General features: G+C 49.1%; 1 protein-coding gene across 2 annotated transcripts in view; it reads right to left on the minus strand.

Moving 5' to 3' along the window:
* Positions 1 to 16,291, minus strand: part of Trappc12 (trafficking protein particle complex 12) — a 65,285-nt gene that overhangs the window by 16,151 nt on the left and 32,843 nt on the right. For both annotated transcript variants that reach the window (XM_032907563.1, XM_032907564.1), the window contains exons 5-6: positions 14,770 to 14,908; positions 4,946 to 5,058 (exon numbers count right to left, since the gene is read on the minus strand). In XM_032907563.1, the coding sequence (XP_032763454.1) occupies positions 4,946 to 5,058; positions 14,770 to 14,908 (252 nt within the window). The remainder of the gene's footprint in view (positions 1 to 4,945; positions 5,059 to 14,769; positions 14,909 to 16,291) is intronic.

Consider the following 16,291-nt stretch of genomic DNA (forward strand, 5'->3'; position numbering starts at 1 on the left):
GTCTGTATTACAGACTTTGGGGCTCCATGGAGAATGTGCTTAGAGTGTTTTGTAAACTTTAAAAGTGCTGAGGGAAAATTAATTACACGGAGCAGCAACAAGAAATTAAAAAAAATTAAAACTGCTCCACTGCCTCAGATTTTTCCTGTGGTCTTTTTCTCTGCCTCCATCCCTGTAACAAATATAAAAGGTTTGGAAATGCGTGATCTGGGAGCAATGAGGCTAATGCTTGCTGCCTGCTAAATAGTGAGTGGGTCTCGGAAACCTCCGGGAGCTCTCTCAGCAGGCTGCGCAGGATGCTGTGCGGGAAGGTGAGGGCTGCAACCTACACTGAGCCACAGGGAGCGGTTCCTCCTGGAGTCATGGGCTCGCACCAGGGTTTGAGGCACAAACTGGAGAAGGAATGGATGGCAGGTTTCCTCTGAAGCAGGCCAATGAAATACTCATCCTGGCCAACTAGGCAGGGTGTAACACTTAAAAACACCTTCTCAAACACGTGGAGGTGACACTGGGACCTCCAAGACAGGCCATGCTCTGGGCTTCTTCCTCTCTTTTGGTAGGGAGTTGGGTGCCACATGAGGACTTGCGAGCAGGGAATGGGGGCTTCTTTTGAACAAACGGCAGTACTCGGCGGATGTGAGGGAGCTGCCTGGTAGCCCATTCTAGGTGCGGTGGAGCCGGTGGAAAACCTGAGGGTGCAGTGACACCTCAGGGCTGTTACCGTCTTACAGACCAGGAGGGAACGGAGTGACACATTCCCAGCTCTGAGAGAAAAGAGCCACCACCAACAGATGCTGTTGACAAACTTCAGACAAAGGACAAAGATTCCCCTTTGACAGGGAACGTCTCGGTGCCCAGCCATACACGGGACACTGACCCCAGGTGATACCAAGAGGGCCACCGACCACTGACCACATGGGCTGACGCTATGGAATCACAGTGCTTGCCTTGGCTTCTCTATGCTGCTAACAGGGGCCACTTGAGGACAGACTTGAGGACATGAACCCTGCTCCTCCTGGGATGGTCACAGTGTTAATAAGGCTCCATTTCTGACTTTATCACTAGTTTCTTTGAGTGGCTTTCCAGGAAGGGTGTCTGAGCCCAGTCCCTTGGCAGTGCCTGCCCTAAACCCATTATCATGACGACTGAAAAACAAGAGTTTAAGTCCTTTAAAACCCTGACAACAGAACCATGGCGCTGAACGTCACAGGTGGAAATGCCTAGAATGACAAGCTTGTTCTGCAGGAGACACCCTTCCGGGGGCACTGGTTTCACTTCTGTCCTCCATCTTTCTCCTCGTTTGCCTTACTTTTGCTTCTCTCCACATCCAATCTCTTCTTTTCTAAGGGCTCTGTAAGGCTCTCAGTTCGCAGGATCATCTCACAGAGAAATGACTGCTTTGACCTGAGTGGAAAATGCAGACTCTGGCCTTAGATCAAGACCCAGGAGAACTTTCAGGATCAAAGGTCTCTGGAGAGGCCACAGCATGGGCAGTGGGATCTCAAAGTTGGCTCTAGGTACCCAAGACCAAGTTCTCTGTATCAAGGAAATTTATTTACTCCTGAGGGAAAGAGAGCAGGGATAAGGGAGATAGAGGACAAGGGAGAAGGGGAAGAAACAGGGGAGACAGGATAAAAGAGGCAAGGGAGAGGGGGGAGGGGTGTTTGTCCTGGAGGACGAAGGACTGCCTCTGGATAGAGGACATAGTTGTGGCCCACAGGCAAATGGTAGTTTATAAAGGGAAAAGGGAAAACTCCATGTTAGGATGAGGTGTTTAATTTTAATTGGTCATGTTAATCAAGGTGGCCAAAAGGGAGTTTGATTGCTGGACTTCAGTACTTTGATAGCTAGACCCTTGGTAGTCAGTCTTAGGAGAAGGAAGTGGCCAAAAAAGGGAACAGACCTTGGTGGCCGGGTTTTAGGAATGTAGCCTAAGGTTTTTAGCAAGGCAGAGGGGATGGAGGAAGGGCAAAGCCTGCCAGAGACAAGCGCCTCATGCCCTAGATGCCTGAGTCCCTTAAGGCTCTTGCAACCCACTGGCTTCTCCCTATGGCCCTTCCCACCTATTGAGAGACCTGAAGTCTCTGTCTCCTTCGGGCCTACCCTGAACAAGCTGGTTTCCTCTCAACAATTTCTGTCTCCTGTGTTTTCATGGTAACACACAATCCAGCAATTCTACAGCCAAAGGGAAGGAGATCTGTCTGCCCCACAGGGGCCATGTTGCTGCAGCGCTGCCTACTCAAAGATGGGTGGACAGGGGATACTGTGGCAGCTGCACACAGCTGAGTGGTGTGGGGGAGGAGAGAACGGAGTCCCGTCACCCGTGGCAACGTCAGTGGAATTGGGGGGCAGGATGACCTGTCTGCTCCCCAGGTGGAAGTCAGAAGCCGATCTGAATGCAGAGGTGTTAGAGGAGGGGAAGGGTTGGTAAAGGAGGCTGCATTCGCATGCATCAAAATACAGTGCCCAGACCCAGCAACAGGTGCAATTAACCCACTAATCAAAACGAAAGAAACTGCTTTAAGCCATGGACTAATTTGCTCGGCAGCAGATGATCACAGACGTGCAGAGGAGTCAAGGTTACCTTGTACCGCTTTCAATTTAGAGCTTCCCATGAGGAGCAGTGAGCTGAAACACTTTAGAATTTCAGTTCATTCAATCTGCACAGCCTGAAATGTATCCCTCATTGGGTGTCTTACGAGCTTGCCAATGTAATCATGTTCAGTCGTGGAGAGAGGTACTTGGAACTGAGTGGGCAGGCCTTGGGAGCAAACAATGAAGGGGAAGCATGGGGCTGGAAGAGAGGGCTCCTAACTTGGCAGTTTCTTTGCGAAGAGGCTCCCTAAAGCAGAGGGGTTGGTTCTTCCCTGGGCACAGACTGGATTGGATCAGAATAACAGACTCCACTCCTAAAATGCAGACAATTCTCACTACACACCCACAGCACAGGAAGGCTATGTGTCCAATGATGTCTGAAGTGACTTTGGCACCTCGCTTCACTGTGTACAGTCACTATGACTGGCTTGGCATGGTATTTCAAAAGGCCCGGATGCCTGCTGTGAGTTTTACAGTTACCAGAGGAGGTCCTAACTCACTGAAGTGTCCTAGCACACTTCTCTGGGCTAGGGCCTTGGCCTGCAGGAGCTGTCATGGGCGAGCCATCATGTGGTTCATGATGAGGCTTCAGCACACACATGTGAGACTGACACAGACTCAAGGACCTTCTTTGGTTCTGATCAACTGGTTTGATTCTGACCAACAAGTAGGCCTTCCTGTCTTTACCATTGCCACCTGGGGGCCTTCTGGAAGGTCGGCTTCCCACAGGGAAGAGGGTTTCAGAGGGTGTTCTTGGGCACTTGAAGAATTATTAACACCCACACTGCTCTAGCACTGAGTGGTCACTAGCGTGGGTCACTAGCAGTGTGCTGGGCAGAGCAGGCCACATCTGGTCAGGATGTATAGCTGGGTGTTTGCACCAGTTGGTGTGACTCCAGATTCCTTATATCAATGCCTCTAAAACCTCCGCACCTTGAAAAGGGGTGTATGTGTGCTTTTCTTTCCACTCAGTCTGAGGGGCAAAGAGGACTGAACGGAAGACATTTTTAGTACCCAGAAAGTCTGGTTTTCTCTGGACTCTCATATGTTCCTCTTTAGCCCCTTGGTACCAAGATTCTGCACTGCTGCGGCAGTGCCCAATGGCTTTATTGTCCATGCTCTGGGATTTATAATGGTGCCAGTCAGAGGCTTCTGCCTGTGAGCCCCACCAGTCACAGGGCAGGTGTGTGAGCCTGAAGGGCAGGGTGCAAGTCTGCAGCCCGGAGGAATGAAGCGGTCCTCATTCCCTTTTCTACTTCTTTAAGTGGCTTACTGAATGCCCCATCTTCTCTGATTAAGTCACAATTAATTTGTTCTCTGCAGGAGCAGTAGGAAAGTGGAGCGAGTGAAGCATCTGGATCAGGGGAGCGCCAGCAGCAGGCAGAAGCCATCAGGGGGTTGACGGCTGGCCTGCCTGAGCCCACAATGAGAGGATGGTGTGGCTGTTGTCCTGTATTTCTAACTTTGTCTACCGTAAAGCAGCAGACCCAAGTGCGCCCATCTGTCAGAAACCCCTTTTAGCAAAGACACCAACCCTCCCTGGAACAGAGCTCTCACGCTGTCTTGTCAGCCATCAGCAGAGAAGCGGGCCACATTCACAGCCCACGCACCTCTTTTTCTGAGTGCATGAGACAGAGCCTCATGGTGCAGCAGAGGCTCTAAGGAAACCTCTCTACCTGGCACCCCAAAGCCAAATCTACCTGGGACTGCAGAGTAGGGGCGGTTCATCTGCATCGGCAGACGAAATTAACCTCAAGCTGACTGTAGCTGACTGTTTCTGGGTTACACCTATTTAGAAGTGTCTCTGCTGTGTGGGTTCTTTCCCAATCAGTTTACAAGACTCTGGTGAGACCCGGGGAACAGACAGCCTGCAGAGCCAGGAAGGGAGGCGTAGAAGGCAGAAGACAGGCATCTGCAGACAGTGACAGACAAGGACTTCAGTGTCATGGCAGCATGGCGCACACGATTCCGTTTAAACCAGACACAAGGAGTCACCAAATGATTCAAAGGCAATGAACAAAGCCAACATTGAACTCCTCGATGAAAAGTAAGTGATGTCGTGGTATAAGAGGATGCTGCAAAAGCATCCTGATCTGAGCCAGGCATGTGGAACACACACAGCCTGCCCACCCTGTGAGTCTTCCAGATAGGAAAGGTTCATCTGGGCAAACTGGCTTACAGATGCTCTGCCCCAAACCAGTCTCTAGCCTTTGGAAAAAAAAAAACAAAACCTTGGTGTGAATACCATGGTGACACTGCTTCAGAACCTTGTGTGTGAGGAAGTGAGACACTCTCCCTGGGGGACAGTGTGAATGCTGAGAGGAAGAGGACTGAATACCATGACAGTTACCTTGCTGCAGACGGTCTTGACCCTGTGTAATCGGTCCAGGGACTCCTGTGGGTTCCCCAGATACTGCTGCAGTTCTGCATGCAGAATACGCATCGAAAAGGGGACCATGGAGCCTAGAGTAGAAACCAGAGTTAATGAGCTTGCAGTAGATGTGTGTGTTTTCTGACTGTGTAGAGGAAGGAGGCATACAGGGTGTCTTAGTTATGGTTTCTATGGCTGTGATGAAACACCATGACCAAAAACTAGGGAAAAAGCTTATTACACCTTATAGCTCACAGCCCATCATCCAGGGAAGTCAGAACAGGAACTCAAGCAGGAACTTGGAGGCAGGCACTGATGCAGAGGCCATGGACGAGTGCTACTTACTGGCTTGCTTCTTACATCATCCAGGACCACCTGCCCAGGGGTGGCACAGGCCCCAACAACCTGGGTCCTCCCAAATCAAGTATCAATCCAGAAAGTGCTTCACAGACTTGCTCACAGGCTGGCCTGGTAGGATCATTTCTAGGTTGTATATCTGAGGAACCGCTAGCCAGCACGCAGGTGTTATAGCGGAAGCAAGAACAGAAGAAACCTTTGCCGTTTGGTTAGCTGTAGAACACGAGCTAGTTCTCTCTGCTAACCCACACCTTACATGTCCAGCCAGCTACCAGAGGAGGCAGATGTCACCACTATTGCCACAGCTCTGCAGCAACCACAGAGGTTCTCAGGGGTGAACTCATAGCATATCTGACCCCAACGAAAGCTGCAACAGAGTTCTTTACAGCAGCAGGCTAGACTGAGTGTGAGCAGAGAGTGAATGTGGTGGTCTGAGTGAGAATGTCCCCCACAGGCTCCTACATTTGAATGTTAGTCACCAGGGAGTGACTTTAAAGGATTACAAGGATGAGGGCATGTGGCCTTGTTGGAGGAAGGGTGGACTTTGATGTTTCAAGAGCTCAGTCAGGCCCATCTCCCCCTCCCCCGAATCAGGATGAGGTTCTCAGTCTTCCCACATGGCCATGGTCCTCTCCATGAGAATGAATTAACCCTCTGGAACTGTAAGCCAGCCCCCAATTGAGTGCTTTTATAAGAGTTGCCTTGGTCATGGTATCAAACATTGACCAAGACAGTGGGTCAGCTTGTGTCTCCCAGAAGGGAAGACTGCAAAGAAAGCAACTGGCTCTGGAGGTGCTCCTGCCGATGCCAGAGAGGGGCAGGTAGCTCAGTGAGAGGACCTCTGTGTCCTGGGCTCAGAGTACAGGGTTTAAGAGGTGTTCCTGAGGATGCCAGAGAGGGGCCAGACATCTCAGCAAGGCCATCTCTCCATCTTGGGCTCCTGCCAGCTTGGCTGGAGGAGCTGGAGCAGGAAAGCTCATGGGTTTGCTTGCACAGAGGAGGGCTCTCCAGGTTAGAGTCTTCAGGGTTGCCAATCAGGAGAATGGCATGTGGCTGCATGTGAAAGAAGAAACTGATGGGAACTAACCAGGAGAACAGGAGGTTCTAGAACAGAGTTAGGACAAGAACAGCTGGGGGACTACCATGCTATGCACATGGATTTAACTTACAAGTTACGTGGGAAGTTGTAAGAGCTAAGTAGAGGCCAGGCCCTGGTCATAGCATGAGACAGACATAGCCTTCTGTCTCTTCAAGTGTGGCACAGTTCCCTCAAAAAGGCCACACCCCCTAGCAGCACCACTACCTGAGCACCAGGCGTTCAAATGCCCAGATCAAACCACCATACTCCCCAAGTATGGATGAGCATGCCTGCCTGAGCTGCTGGGAGTTTTGTGTTCTTCATGTGCAGTTTGGCTAACCGGTACAACAAAGCATGGCCAGTCAAAATCTGTAAGAAGACACGTTTCCTAGTCAGCCTGTGTGTGTATGTGACTCCCATATATGGTCGGGACCTGTCTAAATCTAGGTTGACATGACTACTATAGAAGTATTCTCATTAATTGTTTAGAAAATATTAAATGAGGCTGGGGTGGTGGTGGTGGAAAAAGAAAGAAGAAAACATTAAATAAAAATACCACTTCACAATGTATTTTGGACAGTTCCCTGCAGTGCTGAAGATCTACACCACCATTGTGGAAAGGCAGAGAGGAATGTGCTAGAAATCTGCCAGGCCGTGATGTGTGCACTGAAAAATGAAAGCAGAGAGCCACCTCGGCGTGACCTCCACAGGTCACTGCTGTTCTCAGAGGGAGGCAGCTCCTGGCAGCGTGAGGCAGAGGCACAGCTGGACTTGGGGCCATGTACTCAATGCTATGTGTATGGTTGCCACTGGCAACAGAGAACATGTGGGGAAAGTCCCACTGTAGCTTCTTCCCTAAGGCACAGGCCCAGAGGTTGGTCTCCGTCTTCCTCTTTCATTCTCGTAACTGCGACACTTGACTAGACTCAGTGGTCCATCACTTGACCCTGGACACCCTCTCCTGGTATCCTCCTCACCATCACCACAGGGAGCTGATGGGGACATTGATCATTCCATCTGTCTCCTTGAGATGAGACACTGCTGAGACACTGCTGGGTGTGAGTGTTCAAGGACACACGCTACTCTCAACCCTATGAAGACATCTTCCGCCTAACTCATACACAAACAAAAATACCCTAGATCAAATATTCAGTATTTAAGTGGTCAACTTGATCAAGGTTTTTAGATGGAGGTAGGGTGATAAAAAAACATGGACTAGGTCGCCCAGCCCAGGCAGCGCTCCAGCTGGCTTCTCAACTGTAGCAAGGGCTGGGGAAACAGAAGAGTGCATCCTTCCTCCTCTAGCTGCAGGAAGCAGGAGGAGGACATCCTTCTGGGTGCTCAGGAGTTCAGGCAGAGTAACGTGAACTGCAAATCTAAATCTAATGCCAGTGTAACACGCTAGCTGTGGGAGGTGAACTGATTTCGCAGTAAAGAATGAAGTTCCAGATGTTTGCAGTATTATGCTGCACATTTAACTGAGCAGCCATGTCAGGTTTTGCGTGGATATAAAAGAGATTCAGAATTTAGCTTGAGAAGGAGACCTGTGAGCTGCAGACACTGGAGGGAGCAGAGGAAGACTGAAGACTGGGTGAGAATTTCAAGGAGCAGATGGCTGCAGGGAGGACAGAAACTTAGCACTCAGTTAATTCAAGAGTCTGTACATCTGGCTCGATGATGTGAGGGTGGTCCGTCCTCAGGACTAAGTTCGGAAGTGAGTTTCCACAGCAACACTGCAGCTACTGCAACCCTAACCAAACACACAGACCACAGCCTGTCAGGGGTGCTATTGGCAGGGTGCACTGAGGATAATCAAAAACGTGGATTCTTTCCAGTGTGAGCTCTTTTACCTCATCCTCCCAAGCACTGAAAGGGAAGGGACTGTGCAAACATAAGCAGTGCCATGAAACCCCAAACTCAAGCCGTGGCGAGTCTTTCCTTCCCATGGAGGGTCCTGAACTGGCTGGAAGTGGTGGTGTACAGGCATCTGCTTGGAAGACAGAACACAGCAAATGCACACAGCAGGGTGAGCTCACCGGAGATCGTGACTGACTGTTAATCACGAGCCAGTGGCAGGTCATCAGTTACAACTGTGCCACATACACTACACCACACCAGCACGCAGTGTTAATTCAAGAATGCAGTGAGCAAGCTACTGATATTATCTAGGGACACAGCTCCTGTCAACACCTGAACACAAACCCTGTGTTTGAAGAAACAGCCTGCTTTAGTGTATCACAAAACAAAAACCAAGTTAATTAAAAGAACTAAAACCCAGAAGGTCGCCAGAAGGTACCAGGAAGGTTCTTAAAAGCCACAGAGAACGGGGTTGGAAAGGAGCTTAAGTCCCTATGAGCAGTTGTTCTGTCCTGAACATTACAGACAAATGGACAAAATTAAACTAATCCCTACTGTCCAGTATATAACTTGACCCCGTTGTTTCATCCTTCCAAGCTGGGCGTGGGGTGACAGATGTCTCTTGGGGTGGGTAGGACACCCCTGGGAGTACAGAAGCAGCAATGGATGGCTGAGACATATCTGGGGTCACAGAGTTGTCTGACTCTGGGCTCACAACATTCTGAAGCAGAAGATTCCATGGGAACATGTGCCAAGCTAATTGTACTTCCTGCTTCCTTTTGTTGGAGAAGGAAAAAGTGGTAAGTGGACCTGAGGGAGGGAGAACAGCAGAGCTCCACAGAGAACAGGGCACCTGGGCAGCTGTCAACAGCTGTCTGTAGCTGTTAGGGAATACTATTCATGTACTTAGAGCTATGTATGTCACTGTCTGGTTGACAGCCAGGGCAGCAGGGTGCTGTGGCTTAGTTAAGAACATATTCCAGAAAGTTCTCTGGTACATGTCTCCATGTGACTCAATTCCTAGTCTGATCCCAACAATGAGCCAGTTTGTCTGTGGTTATGATTTGGGTAGAGTGTACATGAGGTTACCAGGAGTTGCTACCAAATAAAACGGCTAGGTTGGGCCTCTGAAATCAGAGAGCTTCTTCAGGCTTAGGAATTCTCCTTCCTCGAATGGGAGAGGCTACCTTTAAATTACTAACAGAGGATTAAATGCCCATCACACGGAAAGAACAAGCCTGTGTGAGAGTGAGCCCGGGGAGGAAGCCCGCAGAGCAGGAGACAGAAGGAGAGAGTAAGACTAACGGGGGCTGCAGGCCCAGAGGCTGCTGACTCGAGTAAGGAAAGAAAACCACATATTGCTGCTGGGAGGGAAAGGAGGGCACAGGGCTGTTTTGACAGCAATCTGGCTTCTGACTAAACTGAGAACTCTGGCATAACAGGCTTTAGTAAAACCACTTTTAACTCAGACTTTGGAGAATACCATGGATGTTCACTCAGAGAAACGTGCAACGATGCCGACACCAGCCTTGGTAGGAACCCACACTGAAAGGCTGAACTGCGCTTGAGGCAGGGCTATGCTGTGGCTATGCCCTTATCGCCATCTTGGGAGAGTTTCAGAAGGATCGTCCTGTTGGACTTGTTGACTGTTTACATCCCACCATGAAGGGTGAGGTCAGGAGACCCTTCCTGAATATCCAGACAATCACTCCCCACCACCCGTTAAATAAACTCCCGGCTGAGGAAAGGCTTTCTGTGCAGCCTGTTGGGCAGGGGAGCATCTGTGCCCTTGTAAGTAACCCTCACCTATGCTCTGAGAACTGCAGTAAACTCACTGGTTCCCCAGGGAGAACTGTGGTGTGTCCTTGGGACCTTAGGAGGAGGGACACATAGTTACATCTCCTCCTGGGAAGGAACTTAAGCAACCCAGGGAAAGTGGTTTTCCCAAACCAAGGAGACAAACTCCTGACACAGACAGCAAGTATGTTCACTGAATACTTGTTAACATGTAACACTTGGATCTGGAAGTACAGGAGCTCCTGGTTGGAATGGGTTTTAGGAGGGGGCAGGAGCTGAATTCATGGGTCCTCAGTGCAGGGGAGGGACCTGCAGCCTTAGCAGGGAAAGGGCAATGAGTGTGATGGGAGAGCAGGCTCAGAAGGCAGAGGGCAAAGGGCAGAGGGCAAAGAACAGAAGGTGGGACAATGTGAATACTTGGGGCTGTTTGCCTGTCCTTCTTGCTGCTCCCATGAGCAAGAGGACTCTGCACAGAGGACCAGGTAGGGCTGAGGGTCAGTAGACGACCCTAACTGTGCTTGCAGAGCAATTGAACATTGGATAGAAACTGCTTAAACATCCTAGAAATTTATCAAACACAGCACTGTTCCTTTTATGAATGAAAGACAAACAAACAAACAAACAAAAAACACCCTCAACCTCATTACCTCCATACACAGTTCAAGTCTTGTTATGAATATCATGAACTGCTACAAATTATACCCAATCTTAAATGAAATATATTAAAGCTTGTTCATAAAAGTTATTTATTTGTCTGTATTACTATAACCTCCTTTTAAATGCATATTTTAATGGTTTGCTTTGCTTATATATTGTGAGCTAAAATGAAATGAATGAATCAAATCCTTACATTTATGCTTGTAATGCCATAGAATGATAAGCAGCATTAGCCAGCATCCAGCCTATCACTGTGAATGCATGCTAACACTTGAGCATGCATGATATATGCCCATTTCATTATTCGAATTAGCTGCTTAATGATGCACAGCTCCTGTCTTCTCTTCATCCACATCCAGGTGCCATTAATTTCAGACAGAAGTAGAATATAGGCTGCACACTTGCATGTACATGCTCTACAGGCTGCAGATCTGCATGCTCTTCAGGCTGCAGATCTGCATGCTCTACAGGCTGCACATCTGCCTGATCTTCAGGCAGCTGCACATCTGCATGCTCTACAGGCTGCACATCTGCCTGATCTTCAGGCAGCTGCACACCTGCCTGATATTCAGGCAGCTGCACATCTGCATGCTGTGTGTCCGCTAGGGAGATAAGGCCTCAGACTGTACAGTGACAATAGGTCCCTCTGCGCCTATTTTCCAAGGAAGCTTCTCCTCTGGTGCAGAGGCCTCTGCGTTACTGACTAGGAGACCTGATGACACCGAGCAGCAGGACAGTGGTGGCCAAAACCCTAGGGGAGCTGAGCTTTCGATCACTCCCACAGGAAACGGCTCATTTTTAGACTGTCCCCAACAGCTGCCAAGTGCTCAGAAGCCACTGGTATGAAATAGTAATTTTGCATCCACATTTCTCATGAATGTCACCAGGAAGAGCCCAGAGTGCACACCCTTTGTGCAGCTATGTGCTCATTGGTAGCCTGGTGCCCGTGAGGAATGAGCCTCTGTGGTTTGCATTCTATGCTTTGTTTGGTCACAGACAAAGCCTCATTGAAACTAGATGCGAACCTTGAGGCTAAGGCAGAGAGTGGCAGAGATGGACCAAGGAAATGTTTCTTATGCTTTAAGAGAATAGCTATTCTTCATGAGAACAATCAGTTGTCTCCTGATATCTCAGCAATCAAGCAAAAGAGACTAGCTAGAACTTGTCTTCCCAGTCCCCTTACATAGTGAAGCCTTTAACCTGTCAGACCTCTCTGCATATGACAGGGGTCATTACTCTTCATTAACCACTTGACTGGATTTGGAATCATCTAGGAGATACACCTCTGGGCCTGTTTGTAAAGATATCTCAGAAATGCTTAACTGACACAGGAGGACCTACCTATGGGCTGGCGTTCAGGAATGAATTCAGAGACTGAGTGGAGCACCAGCAATCTGTTCCTCTCTTTGCATGCAACTGCGGATGAGCTGTGACCAGCTGCCTCACCCTCCTCACCACCATACTTCCCATCCGTGATGGACGGTGTCCCTTCTGATACCGTGAATCAAAATAACCTGTCCTTCCTTAAGTTAACTTCTCAGGGATTTTAACACAGTAATTAGTGAAGTACGGTGTGCTGGTTTGAATGAGAATGGCCTCAAGTCTCATATGTTTGAATGTTTGGTCCCAAGTTGGTGGAACTGTTTGGGAAGGATTAAGAGGTGTGACCTTATTGGAGGAGATGTATCACTAGGGATGGGCTTTGACGTTTCAAAAGCCCTCTATGCTTTGGGCTGTGGATCAAGATGTGAGTTCTCAGTGGCTGTTCCAGTTGCCTACTTTGGTGCTCTCACTATGCCATCATCAACTAACCCTCTGGAACCTTATGCCCAAACTCTTTATAAGTTGCTTTAGTTGCAGTGTTTTGTCAAAGTGACAGAAAATTAACTGATACATATGGTGAAAAAAATAGCATTACTAGTGATTAAATGCAAGATGTCACATATGCTGAGGCACTGAAGTCTAACCTCCAGCGCTTACTACCCAGGACCTCACATGTTCTACTATTGATGACGTCTCCAGTGCTCTCCGCCTTACATGGAGAGACCCTCAAGTGGTGCAGACCTATGGATGACATAGGGAAGACATGGGTGATGTAGTCACAGAGAAAGCAAACTAACAGCTCTGATGGCGCTCAGGACACAGCAGGTAACTCTCTAGCTGCAGTGTAGGGGTGGGACATCAGTGTGTGGTGTTCCAGGATAGTCTCATATAGGGGAGCATCTGTCCTATCTCCTTCAGCTGCTGATAGGGTGAGGGAGGGACATGGCTTCTAGATGCCACCTTGAAGAGCCAGGCTGTGGTTCTTCTCCTGGCTGCGCTGCTTGTGCAGAGGCTAACAGGGCTCGAATGGCCCTGGCTGAATGAACAGTTACCCATTAAGGACTGGAGAGTCCCTACCTCTGAGGCCAGTCTATCTGATATGAAGTCTGTCTGGCATGCTGGTTCACCTCCTCTGACTCGTAAGCCTATTTCTGAATAAGGGCTTGGATTTATGCTCTATTTTAGGTATTTTCCTGATAAGCTGATTCCTCTCGTCAGAAAAAATACTACCAGTGCAGATGAAGCTCAACACTCACCGTGAACCACATGGTTAGGAGCCTGTCTTGGGTTAGGAAGGATGAGCTCCTCCCGGCTATTTGTGAAGTCAAGGGGACAGAACAAGCAAACCCAGAGCCACCTTTTCCATTCATCTCACATCCCTCTCAAGCCTCGGGATCTGAGCTTAAGAACAACTCAGAGTAGTGAAACACTTTCTTAGTGTATTTGATAACAACTAGAATGCAGACATGAATGTAAGGTTCTGTCACTTGTCACCAGTCTGGTCTTTACATCCTTGGTTCTTTCTCACACCTCAAGCTGCATTTCCTGACACCCAGGGCCTCTTTATGTAGAGCTTCTAAGGACAACAGATGCTGGCCACAAATTTTCAGGAACATAGCATACGTCACTAATGAACTCAAAATAGCGTAGAATGGAAGATTTACTACCTGCTGTGCTAGCTGCAGTAAAGCCACTTACACAAATGTCAAAGTCTCTACACACCAGGTGAGGATTTCCCACCCTGGTTGGCTAATGAGGGTGTTGGAGCACACAGACACCAGTGAGCTTGCCCAGGGAACTGGCTACCATTGGAAGTCAGCCTTGGTCAGGTATGTACAAATAAAGGGTCCAGCTCCCGGCAGCCAGTTCCAAGCTGCTCAGGGGATGTCCTTCTAAGACAGCTTTCTCATGTGACACAGAGTTGATGTCTCCATAAGGCCCCCCACCTGTGTTTAGCTCTCTATTGCTGTGATAAAGCACCACGACCAAAGCAACTTACAAAAGAAAGGGGTTAACTTAATTTGGCTTACGGTTTCAGAGGGTTAGAGTCCATGATGGTGGAGCAAAGGAACAGCAAAGAGCTCATATCCTGATCCACAACCACAAGGCAGAGCAAGTGCTGAGAGGCATTGAGGCTTTTGAAACCTAGAAGCCCACTTCCAGTGACACACCTTCTCCAACAAGGCCATACCCCTTACCTCTTCCCAGTCAGCCCCACCAAACGGGGACTAAGCCTTCTCATCCAAACCACTGCGCTTAGACAAAAGGCTCTACGGTTTTCATCGCCTTTTCTTGAGCTTTGATTTTGCCCTGTCCTACAACAGTTCATGCTATGGCCTTGTGTTTCCAAACAGTGGCAGAGACTGTGATGCTCTCTGTTGCTATAACCACAATTTTAAAACAAATTAAGAAGAGACTCCCAGCAGCTGCCAACATAGACATTTCAGCGACATACACTTTAGCTAGGCCGTGGCGTGATGGCAGTGTTCACTTGAAGAACACTGGGTAACAGGTTCTGGCAGGTGCTGGCCAGCCTCTAAGAGACCCAGAAAACACCAGGTACTTCCAAGTGAGCATGTTCACAAAACTGCATGAATGTTCGTAGCTTTAGGCTTTGTGCTCGGCCACTGATTTTTGGTAGGTAAAGAAAGGCCAGTGTTTCGAAGTTTGTGTAAACCACAGAAAAGCAGAGTAGAACACACACAATTATTGGCGTGAAGCAGCACTGCCTTACCCCTGCGTCCTGGGTACACGTGTGGGTAGTATTCATAATAGAGGTCTGGCTGATCCAGATTTCCAAAGGGTTCAAATTCCATCTCGGCATTCTGGAAAAGGCCCAACTTCACCAGCAGCGCCAGCCTCACAAACCAGAGCTGAAATGCAGGATTGGACACCCCATGTTAGCCCGACTTGTCCTAGTGGCCTTGTGTGGGCTCTACCTCTAATACGGGAAAGCCAGGGCTCAGGGCTACGATTACTGCTGCCCTCCCAAGTTTACACAGTTCCACATTTACAAACACTGCCGAGTTCCACAGCAGCAGTGTGAAGAATTTCATTAACTGAACCTAATCCAATAACACAAGGTATGTGCCTAAGCAGCACATCAGCTAATGAAGAGGACACATTCCCTCTCACTGCAGGGACCAGTGTGGACAGCAGAGAGCAGGGCCAGGTGGGGTACTCAGGCTGTGTGAGGACGGCCCTTCAGAATGGAAGGGCTGACTGTGGGAGGACCTGCAAGCTTGGGAAGGGTTCAAACACAGGCTTGGAGGGTTGTCTGTGAGATGTGAGCAAGGTGAGCGCCTAAGGCTATACTGCTGAAGGCCTAGCAGAGACAGGGCTCAGGTTAGAATGACGTCCTAACTGAAGGCTGGTCTTCTCTTACTGACAGGACAGGGAGGTGCTTACTGGTGTGTGAGGCAAACACAGTGTATGGGCTTTGGTGGAACACTTGTCACACTAAGAACAGAAAATCCTGTTGTGAGACCACCTGGGGGACATTATGCCAAGTGAGATACTGGAGGCACAAAGAGGCAAACACTGCAGGATCTCACTTGTGCAAGCATCATACATTGAGTATGAGATGACATCCATGTTAGAATGCTCTGCTCATCCCACAATGGATGTGCATGCCAAAAATTTTTGTTGTATGTCAAAACAAAACACCCAAGACAAGGAAAATGAGGCCTCCAGGAAGCACTGCCAGGGTCAGTGGGCAATGGGCTTTACCCTGACCCCCTCCTCCTGCCTTCCTGAGAATGCTGACCCACAGATGGGGAGAGTCCCTGAGCATGGTGTGGGAGGAAGCTGTCATGGTCAGGACAGTGAGAGGACTCTTATCTGAGAAGAGCACATTGGTCATGACTTTACAAATGAGAGCACAGGCATGAAAGGGTGCTAGGCACCATTCCCATGAGTATGGCTCTAGACGTAGAGGCAGAAGGCACGAGGACAGTGGGGCTCACAGTACCCCTGCTCTCCAAGTGTGTAAGCCCTTGGTAGGAAGGCACCTGAGATCAAGGAGTCCACCATAGGCTGCTCCACAGATAGGCCTCTGGAAGCGCTTCTCAGTGGTGCAGAGTGTTGGGGGCATGGACCATTCTGGGACTCCTGGGGACATTAGAATTGAACTTAAAAACTCCACAGGGAAGGGTGAGTCCTGAAGGATTCCCAAGGCTGTTCCTCATTAGAGGAGGTGCCTTCCATGCACATCTCTCTTTCCACATGCCTCGTTTTAGAACAGGTGAGCTCTACGC

The sequence above is a fragment of the Rattus rattus genome, chromosome 7 (assembly GCF_011064425.1).
Source record: "Rattus rattus isolate New Zealand chromosome 7, Rrattus_CSIRO_v1, whole genome shotgun sequence".
NCBI classification, from domain to species: Eukaryota; Metazoa; Chordata; class Mammalia; order Rodentia; family Muridae; genus Rattus; species Rattus rattus.